The sequence below is a fragment of the Apteryx mantelli genome, chromosome 2 (genome assembly GCF_036417845.1).
Source record: "Apteryx mantelli isolate bAptMan1 chromosome 2, bAptMan1.hap1, whole genome shotgun sequence".
NCBI classification, from domain to species: domain Eukaryota; kingdom Metazoa; phylum Chordata; class Aves; order Apterygiformes; family Apterygidae; genus Apteryx; species Apteryx mantelli.
The window spans coordinates 122,468,715-122,484,585 of NC_089979.1; the positions used below are offsets into that span (position 1 = coordinate 122,468,715).

Genomic DNA, 15,871 nt, shown 5'->3' on the forward strand with positions numbered 1-15,871 from the left:
AAGAGCTGAGAAGGGCACCAGGGGCTTTGCCAGAGGAGGGGGCAGGGGTGCAGGTCGGGGCTGCAGGGAGGAGAACACCCGCAGTGCTACTTTGAGGAGAAATCTTCGAGTTTGGCAGCTGAGCAAGGTTGGTTTTGGCAGCTCCCCATGCAGGAGGCTGCTTTGGATGCTTGGTTGCTGAACCATGCCACTCTGCCCAGCTCTGGGTTTCCGCCAGCCGTGCCAGGCATTTAATAGCATATCAGACTGACGAGCCGGCTTGCAAAATTGTCTGATGGCTCGGTGCAGAGGGTAAAGCCTGCAGATGTCTGGCTGGAGCAGAGGAGAGCAGGGCCAAAGTGACGCAGCTGCGTGGGACAGGACGCATGCGGAGAGCGGGGACTTGCATGAGAGAGAGCTGTGTGCACAGAGATGCAGGGAAAGGTGAGAAGTAAAACCCAGCATCCTGCAACATGGGAAAACCCAAGGGGCATAGAGAGCTCAGCTGTGCTAGCCTGTCGACTCTTTACGCTTTCATGTTATCCCCTTCGTTTCTCATAATAAGTCTCCATAGGCTGCTGACAAGGCAGCGTGGGGCATTTGGCAGTGCTAAAAGACTGCCCACTTTTTAAATGCAATTGCTACCTTCTTTATTGTTTTATTTGCTGGTCCCTTCCTGCTGGCACACACCCGCTTTTGTGGGAGCTGAGCCGGGGCAGGGCTTGTGCCCCAGCCACCTGTAAAGCTCTGCCTTTCTCGCCCCGCAGGCCAAGCGACCATGGCGAAGGACGGGGCTGAAGCACCCGCCGGCGGCTGCATTCGCCTTCCTGCTGGCCCTGGCCCTGCTGGCGCTCACCCGCCTGCCCCTGCTACTTCCCAGCGGCAACGGGGAGGTCCCCTCCCCGGCGGGGACATCGCCCCAACCCCGGCCCCGGCAGGACGCGGCGGCCCCCCAGCCGGGGGGCTTTGTCCATGACCAGGAGCCCCCCTGGCCCCACAGCAGCCTGGGGATGGAGGACCCGAGCAGCCGGCACGGGCCAAGCCGCCTGCTGCCCCGCGGGAGGAGGCGGCAGGGTGCTGCAGGAACAGTGGAGGCCGGCGTCATGCGGCTGCACAGGAATATCCCCCTCCGCGCTGAGACAGAAGAGGAGCATCACGGCCACGTTTGCCAGCAGAACGTAGAGGATGGCGCTCCTCTCCGTGGCCTCCAGCAGCAGCTGGCAGCTCCTTCCTCTTCCCCCTCGCTTCCCGGGAAGAAAGGATGCTCGCGGGGCGGCAAGCCGGCAGTTGGCGGCCCCCTTATGAACGCTTCTGCACCCTGTGGCCAGCGCAAACCTGATGTCCAGGCTGGGCGGCCGCCTTCACGTCTGCCCAGAGCCCTTCTCCCGCGCACAGACAACGGGCTGCCCGGGAGAGATGCCCCTGCTGGCCGGAGGCAGGCAGCCGGACCCTCCCCGCACCCTCTGGAGCCGCACCTGGGAAAAGCATTACGGACCGTGGGAAGGTGTCCGGAAACGCCGGGCCACTCCCCCGGCGCCCCATGGGAGGGTAGTCTGCGGTTTGGAGAGAAGATCCCGCCTTGGTTTTCTGCCGATGACGTGCAGAAGATGAAACTGCTGGCCAACGGCGAGGTGGTGGCCAAAACCAGAATCCCAGCCCATGGCCAAATACTGCGGGTTGGCCTTCAGGTGGCCCCGGGTGCTTTCCAGGCTGACCTGGAAGGAGACTGCCTCGGCGGGCTCTGTGGCCTGATCAAACGGCCCGGTGACCTCTACGAGGTCCTGGCTTTCCACCTGGACAGAGTCCTGGGGCTGAACAGGAGCCTGCCCGCTGTGGCCCGCCGCTTCGGCAGCCACCTCCTGCCTTACAGGTACACCAATGGCGCGCCACGGCCCGTCATCTGGTGGGCGCCAGATGTCCAGCACCTGGAGGACGCCAACAACGACCAGAACTCCTTCGCGCTGGGCTGGGTGCAGTACCAGGACCTGCTGCGGCAGCGCTGCGGCACGGCGGGCTCCTCCGCGGCGGCGGCAGCGGTGGCGGGGCGAGCGCCTTGCCTTGGCGTTGAGCACGCCGAGTGGAGCCGGCTGGCGCTCTTCGATTTCCTCCTCCAGGTATGGCTGCTGCTAGAAAGAGCTCTGTTGCGCAGGTGTGCCGCGCAGCTCGTGTCGCGTGCATGTCTGACCATAACCCCTTTCCCTCTGTGAAGCCGGGGAAGGTGGGCAATCCTCAGATGCTGGTGACTTGCTCCATGAGCAGTAGCAACAAAGCAGATATGTGTCTTGACCTGAAATCCTATGAGGCTATAGCATTTCTTCCTTTGGATCCTCTTCTCTTTCCTCTACCTGGACACCTTCTTTTCCTGCAGCTCGTAGGAGCTTAATGCCGACGAGCTCCCTACCCTGGGTCAACAGCGGCTCAGAGGCTTGCCAGCAGCCTTGGAGGTCACAGGTCAGGGAACAGGCAGGCAGGTACACCCAAGCACAGAGGTAGCGGGACTGCATGAGCTGTGTTTGCTTGGGGAACCGTGCTCAGTGGCATGAGTCAGAAAAAATTATTCACTTTTACTATCAGAATCATACGTGGAGCTTTCTGGAAAACCTTCTCTGTGAAACCGGCTCTGCCTTTCCCACTGCTACAGCGAGGGTAGGTGGGGAAGCAGGATCGTCCCGCTCTCACAGATGGTGAATCTCATGCAGAATGACTCAGCCGAGTCTGTGGTGACCTTCAGTCACAGGCAGGATTAAGAGTAAAAAAAGTGCCTGAAACTACCACAGGGGTCTGGCTCTGCAGGCACGGGTGTGCAGTCCTTCCTCGGCCCTGAGCTGAGCAAGGTGCAAGGAGACCCGGGCAGCAGTTACCAAATGAAAGAAGAGCTCAGCCCCAGGTGATCCAGTTTCCAAACCAAAGTTCAAACCAGACATGAAAACGCAGTGGAAAACAGTTGGAGGAAGGCTTTTTTTTTTTTTTCCTGTGTATATTTGCATTTTAGCTGGATCACTGATGAGTTTGTGGAAGTTAAAGTATTGTTTATGAGGACAAAAACAGACTTGCCCTTTATAGAGGCATTTGTGCTGCTTCCAGTTACAGTGACCCTGCCTTTCCCCAGCGTTAAAGCAGGTCTTGGAGATTACTGGTTTCTGTGGGTGGCTGCATCCTCTCTCTGGGGCTGTGACTAGCCTCTGAGCCCGGCAAGCTGGTAACAGCCCTTGGTGGGGACCTGCCCCACGGCTGCAGGTGCTGCCTGGCGCACTGCTCCACTGGCTCCAAGCCCCTGCCGCAGTGAGCCCCTGCAAGCCAACGAAAAGTGGATTTCAGAGCCTGATCCTCTGTCTAACCATTGGTGATCCATCAAAGCCAAAGGCACCGCCGTGATTTATAACAGCCTAATGTCCATCCCGTTACCTGCTGAGATCATTAGCAAAAGCCCTCCAGATAATTCAATTTCCTGGGAGAGCCGAGCGTGCCTGCAGGCTGGGGCTCCTGCCTGTCTCATCGGCTTTTCAGCCTGACAGGTTCTTTAATTCTGGTTTTTGACAAGTCAATCCACAGCTGGCGGCCAGAAAACAAGAAACCTGCCTCATCAGTCCCTGGTCTGTACAGGGGGGGCTCTGCTAGAGGCAACAGTCTGAAGCCCCCAGCTCATCCCAAGCAAGGGGATGCAGCAGCAGGCATCCTAAACCACCAAACATCGGCTGTTTGCAGAGCAAAGTCCTCCTCGAGTGGAGGATCGCGCTGCAGAGCAGGGACGTTGGTCCAGAGCTGCTGGCCCTTGGCCACTTGCATCCCAGCCAGCATTATGCCAGCGCAGCCAGGCACCGGGGGCCCAAAATGCATCCTCAGGAATTGCTGGCATGGGATGCCAGGGAGCAGTTTGGTTTCCTCGGGAAGGAGATGCTTTCGCTCACCATTGCGGCGTTCGTCCTGGGAAAGCGTCTTGCAGCCGTCTGCGAGGCTCAGTGACAAAAGCCCTCTGTGCACTCGGGCAGCGAGCGCTGCTCTTTCACTGCCCAACACTGAGGTCCGTTTGTCCTGCCGTGGCTCTGCGGCCCAAAAGGGATGAGTTCGGAGGGAGCCGTGGGTGCTCGGCATCTCCCAGGATCGGGCATCGGAGAAGCTCGAGTAACTGAGTCCTCAAAAACACCTTTCATAAGGTGGTTGCTGTTTATTGGTTAAAAAAAAAAAAAAAGAAAGAAAAAGGAGAGCTGCTTATCAAAGCCAAACTGTTACAAGCTTGTGGGCCAGTATTAATGCATGTCATGCTGAATTTGGTCTGCCAGGAAATGCTTTCGGGAAGACCAAAACTGCATTGTTTGAACGTAGCTGAAGGCATCGCCACTGAAGGCCAACAGATGCTATGGGGTGGTGAGTTACCTGCCTGACCTAGAGGGTCCCGCCAGGTCAATTAGGGCAAGATACTTTGCTGTGGGGCACAGCTCCTCTTCTGCCGGTGCACAGACGGCTTCGGGCCCCGCAGTTGTCAGCCTGCAACCTGGCAAAAGCACAAAAAAAGTCCAGGAAAACCACACACACTACCCTGAGCAGCATCCTGGCCATGGGTGCTATCAGCAGCCCCACAGGCACCCCTCCAGGTGTATTTCCCCAGGGAAATTTGTATTTGTACAAAGTATTTCTCCATCGCATGTTTGCCTCTCCAGGGACCCAACAGAACAGGCAGAGCTAAAAAGTCCTTCTCCAAAACGCTCCTTGCATTCACTGCTGAAAGCAGGCAAGGGAAGGGGACAGACTGATCCTCGCCCTGCGCCTCGGATAGTTATTTACACCTGATGCAACTCCCTGCTGCGTTTCCAGCAGCTTTTTAGGCAGCTGGTTCAACAGCCTTTCGCACTCGTCCTCAATGCTGGTGGACGTCAGCTGAAGGTGAGGAGCACCAGGGAGGCTGGAGCAGGGCCCGTTGGGTCTTGGCGCCGTGGGCCAGCAGGCAGGGGCTTGTGCCTCTCTTTGCAGGTCTCTGCTAGACAAAAACACTGCGAAGAAGGGTGGGTGGGAGCCATTTAATTTTTCTGCTCAGCTTTCAGTCTCAGCCCAGGGGATATCACCGTTTCACAAATTCTCCAGGCTTCAAGTCTAGGCAAAACCTCTCTAACAATAATAATAATAAAAGCCTTGCCATTTGAAAGCTTTCCTCCATCTCTCAGCACAGCACAAGAAGGCACAAGTCCAATTTTTTTCTGAAGTAGGTAGTCTTGAAACAAAAATATCTTTCCTTTCGTGCTCATAGATGCTAATTTTCTGGAGGCTTCGGGTTTAATAATTGCTGACTTGGTAGTGGAGATGGAGGTTTTATTCTCTCTTAACATTACATGGAGCATGGGAGCATTGTGCAGACGCAGCTTGGCCTGAGCAAGGTCTGTGCTCGGGCCCTGAAGGGGAAACACAAGCAGGTTTCAGACACAGCTCATCCGAGCCTGCTCTCTTGTAGCTGAGCTTTATCCTTGAGCAGCTCCTTGCCCCGTGCTGGAGCTGCCACTCATGGGCCCGGCAAGGGGTTGGAACGGGACCTCCTTGTTCAGGAAAAGAATATTCTGCATCTCAACCAGCTTGGGTTGGTTTGACCCTTTTACTCCACCGATGTGGTGCTAGTGTAAGAAATGGGGATCCTTTCCCCTTTATACCATAGTGTTTTTCTCCTCCTCCTTGACATTAAGAGTGGTTAATCTTCTGTCTGGGAAATCATATCCTACTGCTACGAGGGATTACTACAGTGTCACAAACAGAGAATTATGATTTATTAGGGGGCAACTGTGAGGAGGCAACAGTGGTTTCTGTGGGAAAAAGCACATTTAGGCACCTCAGGGCTGTAATTTTGCTTGTTAGAGAGAGAATGTATATGGGGAAACTACCTGAAAGGGCAAATGAAAAAAAGAAAAAAAAAAAGAAAAAAAAAAAGACTATTAAAATATGTGTTCTCGTGACTTTTGGGGGGGGGGGGAGGAGGCAAAGCAAAGGCACCACGACCGCTGGCAGCGCTCAGCACCAGCCAGCAAATGAGATTAACCACCCCCTTCCCCTCCTCCCCCGGGCAAAAATCCCAGCGAGTGCAATGGGAAGACTGAGTCCCCAGGGAACAGGATTGGGTTTTAGGAGACTTTTTCCCCAGAGGATTGAGTGAAATGATAAATCAAAGAGCAATCCACAGGATTTCTCAATAACTCCAATGGGATCCTCCTGTGTGGAAAAGTCAAATAAAGGTAAAAAGGCACAAAGTCAGCAGGTTATTATAGAAATGAAATATCATCTTTCAGAAATGACTTTAGCATCCCACAGTACTTAAGGAAGAATGAGAAGCTGTGAATTTTGAACTCTCCTGTACAGCTCTGAGCCAAGCATTGAAATCTTTATTGTTTTCTACAAGAGGGTCATAAAATTCAGCTTATTCTTTACTAATTTCTCTCAGTCTTTGCCATAAGGAAATACCCCTGTCATCGGTAGGACCCTGAGCACACAGGGGCTGCAGATCCCTCCCCAGTCACCAGCGGCGCTGACTGTGATCCTCCACCCCCTCCGCACAAAGACGGCTCCTCTGTCTTAAACTCAGACCATGCCTCAAACCAGTCTCTCGGCCCTTCAGCACAGGCAGAAAAATTTGCTGCCAAGAATAATTTCCCAGAGAGAGCACACGGCTTACTGTGAGTATGGTTATTCGCTCAGTGGGACCCGAAAGGATCGGTTAGCTCCCGTCAGGCAATGGTGGCGGCATTCACCTCCTAGGTACTGATTTTAACTTTGAATCAGTCAGTCGTTTCAAATACCACTGCTGCCTTTGATTTGGCTTAACAACATGCTCCTGCTTGCTCTTTTCCTTGCTCCACTGGCTGGGGTCCCAGTCCAAATCTGTGGTAAATGCATTGGAATCCCTTAAAACATAAGAGGTTAAAATAATGTGGTCCCAGTCCTGCTCCTACTGTTGCTGAGTGCAAAATTCCCATTACGTTTCAGGGCAGCTGAATTATGTTCAACCAAGACTGAATCCAGTATGTCTGAGTTTGTCTACAGAGGCGAACCTCTCATTACAAAGCTTTACCACAGGAAAAAATCAGAACCCTGTTGAAAAGAAGCAGCTACTGTTTTTGTCCATGACTTTAAAAAGAACCAAAAATATTGGCACAGAGATTCCAAAGTCCTTCTGCACCCCTGGTGCACCCTCTAAATTACATCCTCTTTCCAGAAGGCTGTGTAGGGCCTTCACAGTGGAAATTCCACTTCTTCAGTGGAAATGAGAAGCAGCCACAAAATCAATTGCCTGTGAAAACCATCCAGACAAAATAAAGTACTAATCCAAAACTAAAACAAAGTGCAGAACCCCCTCCCTGCCTGCCCCACACACCCTTGACTTGCCATCCTTCAACAGATACAGGCAAAGAATAAGCAGAAAGTTTCAAAAATGCCTTCCAAGACAGCCAGGCAACGCTTGTCCCACCAAGGTGAAGAGATAGTATGAAGGTGCCTTGTCTGGTTCTCCACTCTTCAGATAACTTGTTCCTTTTCTCCTGCATCCCATGGAAGGAAAGCTTTCCTTGTGGAAACTGCCCCAGGCCACGTCAGTGCTTAGAAGCTCCTAGCCTGGCTGGATGGGGGCTCTGGGGCAGCTGAGTTTCACATGGGTCCTGGTAATGCTGCCATCCTCTCCCCACTGTGACCTGCTTGTGTGCCTCTCCTGTCCTTCAGATCCTGTCTTGTAGACTAAAAGCTTTTTGACCCAAAGATTGCCACACAATTTCACAGAGCCAAGCGTGATTCGGACTGGAGCACAATGTCCTCTCAACACTTTCCTTCCAAGCATCCTTGCCTTGGAAGTTTGCAGAACTGAGGCCCCAGGAGGATTGAAACCCCCAAAATGGAGACTGCTCAGGAAACCTGCCCCTCTTGTCCATATGACAATTATGATGAAGCCTTTAATTACATGTTCACATAATTCTTTTTTTCTGTTTTCCCACAGGGTGAATATACAACCTCTCTTTTTACTCCCAGCGCCTTTCAGAGCTGTTTGCTGACAGATGAGGAATGCAGAAAACTCAGGACTTAATCCAAATTCTGTTTTAATGGCTATAGGATTTTCTGCCCTTTAGGCTCCTGGATGAGCTCTGTCTCCTTTGGTTCGGACCTGCTCTCCGAGCCTTGGCATCTCGCCACCCAGGCTGGGCTCACATGGCTTTCCCCCCAGCTCCCAAGTCTTTTCAATGATGCAAGAGTTAGCCAGACTTTTTGGTGTCTTATTTGGGAACTTCAGTAATCATAAATGATGTCTACTGAATGCTTTCCTGTCAGTTCTGAACAAGCAAAAACCTAGTCCTTCCCTTCTTTCTCTTTACACCTGGCAGAAAGACAAAAACAAATGTCTGGAGTTTCATTACCTTTTTGACCCCCTAACTACTTTACAGGTTCAGTCCTCAGTCTTCAGGATTTAATGGTCCTGGTGGGTCCAATTGCGTCCTGAGTATGGCAGACTCTCTTTATGTGGTTTTGTATTGTACTTTCCAATGTTTCCTTTCCAGAAGAAAGTTGGGAGAAGTAGCTCTCGGCACTGGGAGAACTGGTTCTAGTCCCAGTTAGCCTCTGGGACCTTGGCTCAGGGCTCTGTTTTCCCTATCCATAGGATATTGCCCTATTTCACTGCACGAAGAAGGGCTTAAATCGGTGATGCTTATGATGGGCTTTGAGCTCATTGGTTGGAAGACGGTGTGCCACATATCTTTTTTTTATAGCAGTAAGATCTATTGTACCATTCATTAAAGCCATTTCTGCTCTGATGAGTATAAATGAATATAAATGACACAGGGAGAGTCAAGGGGAGGAAGAGTTAGTCAACACATCAGAGATGCTCTCAACATCTCAACAATTAGATAATCCATCTTCTGGGGACTCATCTTGGACACCACATTCAGCCTCCACCTTATACCTCTGCTGGTCTAACATACAGCTTTCTTGGTTTCCCTAAACCAGCCCCAAAGCAGTGGATGAACGCTCACATCCCAGTGGGTGGGAAGAAGCAGTCATTACATATCCAGCTAGGCACACAAGGTGGCTGGCACATGAACCAGCCAGGGCAGGGCGGTTGTTTTTTAATGGACACATGGTCAAAGTGGGGATCCACCTTCAGAAAAGAAGAGGAAGGGACAAAAAAGCAGTCTGTGTGTGTGGTTATGTTAATGTAAAGTAATAGAAGCAGGGAATCATTTCTGTAGCACATATGGCTAGGCACTGAGCTTGCACCCTGTGTTTCCAGAAGCCTGAGCCAGCCTGCTGCTGAGTTAACAGTTTTTGTAATTAATAAAGGAATTGTTTCCCTCACCTCTCTGAGACAGGAGAATGGAAAGCTTGTTCAAGGCACCAGATTGGGTTCTGCAGCTGATGCCTGCAATGCCCTGCTTTGTGCAGACTGCGCCCCGTCTCTTTCTTACCTGAGTACTTCTGTGATGCCCTTCAGCCAGCTATTCCCTGCCTCCCATTGTCATGAGTGTTGTCAAATGTCAAAGTGGTGCTATGAAAGTCTTGACTTATTACCATAACCATATCACCATTATCACAACATCTCCTTCCTCCTGTGCAGTGTCTCAGGTTGCGGTTCAGGGTCTTCAGATGTCCACAGCCTCGTGGTTTTTTGCAGAAAGGAGTTAGGCTATTTCATTGGGAACCGGGCCCAAAAGGTGGAGACCCATAACAACATCCCATAACAGCCATGGGTTTCTGCACAGTCCCTCCATGAATACGCAGAATTTCCATCTTTCTGCTGCATGAGCACATGTGAGGTCTCCCTAAATCATCTCAGATTTTCCTTATGCTCTGTACAGTCTATTAATTCTACTATGATGGAAAACAACATAGCGGGTGAGAGAAACTGGTGTGCTGAGCTTTCCAGTACCAAGACAAAGGAAATGCATGAAAGAAATGTGATGTTTTCTTTCATTTCAATGTTTTTTCCTGTCAAAAGATGCTAGTACTTTAACTGTTGAGTCTACTAGAGGAGAAATATTGACTTGAGTGCTTCATTATACATCAGGAAATACATGGATTTGTTAAGGTGCTCTGGTGGGGGACTAATCTTGCTTCTGAAAGAGTTAGGAATATAATGGGTAGGGAAATCAAAATTTGTGTTTCCTGCACCATCTTTCCCAGTGCTTGATTAGTGTTTGGGGTTCAGCCTGAACTCTCTCGCAAAGCACAACCCTGCTATAATTGGTAAATTCTGCTAATTATCAGGGTGAGATGAATAGGAGGCCTCCATGGATCACTTGGCTCCCGTCCATTCGTCACCCACAGATCGCCCCAGGCTCACCTGAGATTTGTTCCAGCCCTACCGAGAGGTGCAGGAGCCTCTGCGCACCACGAACCCCAGTTCCTGGGTCTGTAATAATAATGAAAGAACCCAAAGCAAGCGAGTGAGCCATATGCCTTTGCACTGCAACTGGGCAGCTTGGCAGCCTCACCCAAAATTGGCCGAGGTCTCTCCCTCCTGGGGAGCTTGCCTCACCTTTGCCACACTGGGCCTGTGTCAGGAAAGTGTAATGAGTCTGCAGGACATATACATATGTGTGTGTGTGTGTGTGTGTGTGTGTGTGTGTGTATTTTTATATATATATATACATATATATATATATATATATATATATATATATAAATACACCCAGCCATGGCAGCTCTCGCCCACAGCCATGGCGAAGGGTGTCTGACAGAGGACAGCTGCCCATCTGCCCCACAGGTCAACAGAGAAGATCCAGTGGCTTCTTCTGACAAAGGTAACGAAGCTTAATGGCTATCAAGGCAGGGTCATTAAAGCTGGGTCTTGATGAGCCTTGTTTTAAAGTGGGCTCCCCTTCTGTCCCCCAAGGGCATGGGTGGAAGTGCTGTACAAGGGGGCTGGAGCGAGCAGGTGCGTGGTGTGGACAGGGGCGCTGGAGGCTCTGCTCTGGCATCGATGGGTGCAAAGTCCTGCATTAGCAGCCCCATTCATCTTTTGGCCAGCAACAGCAGCAAAATTAGCAGTGGTCCAAAGCCGAGTACCGGAGCCAGAGGACTTTTTCCAGCAACACATGCTGCGAGGATGAGATGCCGCCAGCAAACATTCAGAGCAGGGCTTGGTTGGCAGAAGTTTCCCCCAGCTCTCCCGTCAGGGGCTGTCTCACTTCCTGAGCAGCTGACTGCCTCCGCTGGGTGTTGCTCCGAAACACTTGAGCGCAGGCTCGCGTTTCCTGGAAATTCATAACAATCTCTGGGATGAACCTTCCCCCCCGCTTCTTTTACAGGTCTCCTCGGGGGGGGGGCAGCCCTTAGGCTTTGGATATCAATGTCCAATATTTTAATTACTGCCAGATGTCTCTGTCTTGTGTTCCTTCCAGCAGCGAATGCCTGTATTGCTGGTGCAGGGTTGTTCCTAGCAGGGATGCTGATAACTCTGGGTCCAAAAGCAGGAGGAATAATCTAAATCACACCCTCTCACTCAGTAAATTCAAAGATTTTCAAATTCAAGAGTCTTTGGCAACAGCTGATGCACAGGAAGAAGCAGGGACAGGTAGGCAGTGCTGTCCCGCACCTGAATAACACCTGAAATACAGAGAGCCTCCAAGCAGCACCAGCGTTTCTGCAGGGCTTTGGTGTGGGAGAAGGACAGCGCTTGCATTTTGCTTGACAGCCTCAGCGACAAGGAGGTTTAACAGTGCCTGCAAATAATTACATGCAAATGTAGTTAAAACAAGTTCTCATGGCCTAACTTAACTATCATGTGTGCTCTGTATAAAGCATAAATTGCTTTTTCTCTTACTGATCCTTTTCCATTCCTCTTCTTTTTATTGAGAACTGTTAGATTATTGGTAAGGATGGATGAAACAGCACATATGAAAAGAGAGCCAGCTGAAACCATCATCCGGCGAACTAAGATTGAGCCTGAGAAAAAAAAAAATCTCTCTTTGTGGTTTCAAAAATTAGATTCTCCTGTTTTTCTTTTTATTTCTTTTTATTTCTTTCTTTCTTACTTTTTTTTTTTTTTTTTACATTCACTGCTGTGTACTTCTCCCCTTGGTTTCAGCTGGAAGCATGATCAATCCGTACAAATACCAAGTGTGGAAATACCGTGAGCAGCAGGTGTCTGAACCCCAGCAGGAAAGGTTGTCACTGTGATCTTTACAAGTCTCTTCTCCAAGCCAGAGTGCTTTTGCAAGTCATCTAAGCTTCTGAATGTTTCCCTGCCCCTTGCTCACTCACTGATATAAGCAGCTTTTCATTTAATGACTAGTGAGATTTCTTAGAAACTTCGTATTTTCTTCTGCACAAGAGGCGCTCCATGTGCGAAAAGCAATGTGACGCCCTTGCCCTGAGCTCCCGCGGCCGCTCAGGTCCCCACGTGTCTCCCACAGGTGCATGATCGCCTGGACCGCTACTGCTGCGGATTTCAGCCGGAGCCGTCGGAGCCCTGCGTGGAGGAAAGGCTCCACGACAAGTGCCAAAACCCCGTGGAGCTGGCCTTGGTCCACATCCTGGTAGAGCACCCCAGCCTTTGCGCCACCCTTCCTTCCCCTGGTGCCCCGCTGCTGCCGGCGCAGCAAGCAGAGCAAAATTATCTCCCTTGGGCAAGATCCGAGGGGCTACATGTGACCGAGGCGCCAGGCGGAGCCGGTGTATCTTCAGCATCATGCTGTGAGGGTCACCAGGCCGTTGCCCAGACAATAAGAGTTTTTTCCTACTGTGAGAGCGAGCAGTGGACTGCTAATGAGTGTTGTCCCTAGACACTAATAAACCCCATAAAATGGGAAAGGCAAGAGGAATAACATGTGGCAGCTGAGTCACAGATGTGCAAAAATGAGCACTGCACTACGTGCAATAACCGGCTGCGCAGCATGGAGACCTGCAAGAGATGAGGCTAGCGTGGAGGGTAACACGACCATAAGCTTAAAGGCTGGGCGCCGGCGGCTTCTGCTTTTCCTTCAGAGCCAGCCATTGCCCGCCATTCCCGCCTGGTGGCCGATGATGCCGGGGCAGCGCGGGGCGGGAGGCCTGGTGCTGAGGGTTCCGCGGCAGCGGCTGCTGCCAAGCCCCAGGCGCTCTCAGAAAAATCCCGTGCGTCAAAAAAAAACCCAAATTCCTGAAAAGCCATTGCTCCCCGATGATACGTGAACTTCTCTGTCTTGCCCCCGCTGCCAGGTCCGGAGGAGCGTGCCATCCCACCTGGTGTTCATCGACAACGCAGGCCGGCCTCAGCACCCGGAGGCAAAGCTCAACTTCAGGCTGCTGCAAGGCATAGAGAGGTAAGGGGGGCCGACGCACACGCCCCATCGGGACATCCCCGCCGCCCCGCCGGGTCCTGCTTGCCGCCGTGTGGATGGCACCACTCTGCCTTCCCTTGCGTGTGCCCCCCATGCAAAGGCTGAGCCTTTGCTTGCGTGTCGTTTGCTGATTTTTGCACCCGCCTTTGGCCAGGAGTGTTAGCTCTGGGAGGCACCACTTGCATATGCGGGAGAGCTGTATTTGCCCACATTTATTTCATCCCCATCACCTCGGTGGAGTGTCCGAGGGAAGCTGAGCCATCTCCTGTTCAAGGCAGTGCAGGCGAGCAGGCTCATGACCCCGTTGTACGTGTCTGCTTGGTCCTGATTCTGCAAATCAGGGCTGACACCACAGCAAAAACGGAGTAAATTGGAGTCCTAGTGCTGCAAAACTGGAAAGAGGGAAGAATCAGCCTGTGCGTGTTTGCATGTCCTGCTCAAGCAGATGCATATATCACACATCAGTGTGGCTGATGGCAGTCTCCAAAGACCCAAATCTTAATTTGTTTCCTCTCATTGGCAGCTGCGCAAAAATAACAAATAATCAGGCATTTCAGCATTTCATGCACCATTGCCTGGCAGGTATTTGATATGTTATCGGCCCATTGATTTGGTGCTCATTTGGATCCATTTCTAATTAAGCTGTCCTGTGTATGCCTCGAAAGTGGAGGTTTATGTGCAAGGCTCTTTGCAGCATGCTCATTTGCTTGGGCACAGAACAGCTTTGGATATTACTCCTCACATCCACACGTCCAAGCAAAATGCCCATTTCCAGCACAATTCCCATACTGTGCAAAGAAGAAACAAATCCAAGCCCGAACACAGGGAAGGGATGCAGGTGGCCTTTCCTCTGGCCACCCTGTGGCTGCTCTCCTCCCTGCCTGGCTTTACCCAGGCAACCCTTTTCTTTCTCTCTCTTCTCATTTTCTGTTTCAGCTTCCCAGAGATGGCCGTGGCCATGCTCAAGTCAGGCTGTTTGCAAAATGTGCTCCTGAAGTCCCTGTACGTGGATCGGGAGTTTTGGGAAAGCCAGGGCGGCTCTGAAGGCCTGAGACCTTTGCTTCAAACCCTGGAGAGACGTGGGCAGATCTTACTGCAGTACATCCAGGAGCACAAGCTGACAGTGTTCAGGGAGCCATCGCTTTAAACCGCCCTTGCCTGGGGCACACATTAGCCTTGCAACGATGGATATACCTCGCACCCCTGGTTTTTATGATCTGAAACTGAGTGTGGGTTATTGTTTCTTCAAAAGTTTTTTTTTTTCCTCCCCCTTTGGTAGGATGTCCTTTTCCATGACACCTTGGAGAAGGGAACCCAGGAAGTAGGAAAGAGGAGGAGGACACTGCTCCTGAAATAACCCACAAATGGTTGACAAAAACATTAACCAGCAATTATTAAGCAATGGTCTCCTCATGGATTTTTCAAAGGAGTTGCATTTCAGTGAGATTTTGGATGCCTTTGTCCCCCCAGCAAATTTGAAACCTGTAGGATCAAACAGTTCTTTGGAAGACGGTGGAGAACCTGAGAAAAGATTGAACAAGCGGCGTTGGTCAAAGTTTAGGGAAGTCACTATGAGGTTTTCCATGGCTTGCAGTGGGGTTTTTTTTGATCATTTCTTCATAGTTTCCAAAACAATGAAAGCAGAGATTTTGGTTTGCCTTGGGCAAAAAAAGAGGGGTGATTTCTAAGTGGCATAAGCAAGGACAAGTGACATGGGCTGAACTCTGTCATCCCCGGTCGAGTAGATGATGTGTGCTTGGTAATGAATGCAAATCGCTCAGCCCTAGCCAAAAAACGGGCCCAGGCTGGATGGCGGGAAGCGCCTGGCAGTGGCTGCTACTGCGAATCTGGCAGCGTGCTCCCCTTCTAGCTTGTCATGCTCGTGGACCGAGTGCTTCCTCAGGCCCCATGCGCGGAAATTCAACAAGCCTGATCTGCTGCCAAGGTGCATTTTTAACATGGGATTTGAAAGTTTAAATCTCTCTCTCTCTCTCTTTTTTTTTTTTTTTTTTTTAGCTATGAGAGGATTAAAAGACAAACCAAGCCCAAGCCCTGCTTCCTGCTCCCAACTGCTCTCTTAGGCTTGTCTGCATGAAACTTCTTCTAAGGCTTGCAGAAATATGTTTTAATGAAAATGCAAAAATATTTCAACAAAAGGCAATCAAGTGCAAAATGCTTTCTGAGCAGGCTGACATCTCTGGCAAAACTCAGCCTGTTTTTTTCATCTTTCTACCTTCTGCCCAGCAGCTCAGACAGTAAGAACTGCTGTGACAGGGCACAGCAAAATCCCTGATAAATAGGTCCTCAAATGTCAGGGCTGAAAGAAAATTCAAAAGCAAAATGAACAGGAGAGAAAGATAAAAGCGATCGGCTAGTTCAGTGCATCTCTATCTCTCTCTGGAGTTTTTCACACTTTAGGCCTGCAGTCAACGTTTGTGTCCCAGGAACAGCCGACCTCTGGCTTGTGGGCTGCTGGTTTCCACCAAGAGCTGTCTCGCCCCTTCCCCATGGCTCACGGGCAAGTCGGGCTCTCCCTGCTCACACGCACCCGGCCATGTGCCAGAGCCGGGACAGGCGGATTCGGCCCCCCTCCAGGAAAGCTGGGTCCCACTGGA

At 51.1% G+C, this 15,871-nt stretch overlaps 1 protein-coding gene and 1 long non-coding RNA gene across 2 annotated transcripts in view; both read left to right on the top strand.

The window, feature by feature from the left end:
- Window positions 1-15,352, top strand: part of GASK1A (golgi associated kinase 1A) — a 32,309-nt gene extending 16,957 nt beyond the window's left edge. The window contains exons 2-5 of the mRNA XM_067291434.1: window positions 747-2,093; window positions 12,351-12,473; window positions 13,135-13,238; window positions 14,193-15,352. Coding sequence (XP_067147535.1) covers window positions 990-2,093; window positions 12,351-12,473; window positions 13,135-13,238; window positions 14,193-14,403 — 1,542 coding nt within the window. The 5' untranslated portion in view covers window positions 747-989 and the 3' untranslated portion in view covers window positions 14,404-15,352. The remainder of the gene's footprint in view (window positions 1-746; window positions 2,094-12,350; window positions 12,474-13,134; window positions 13,239-14,192) is intronic.
- On the top strand, window positions 5,939-8,750 carry LOC136991287 (uncharacterized). Its single transcript, XR_010883466.1, has 2 exons — window positions 5,939-6,629; window positions 7,940-8,750. It is a non-coding gene; the product is annotated as an uncharacterized lncRNA (long non-coding RNA).
- Window positions 15,353-15,871: the final 519 nt, after the last annotated feature.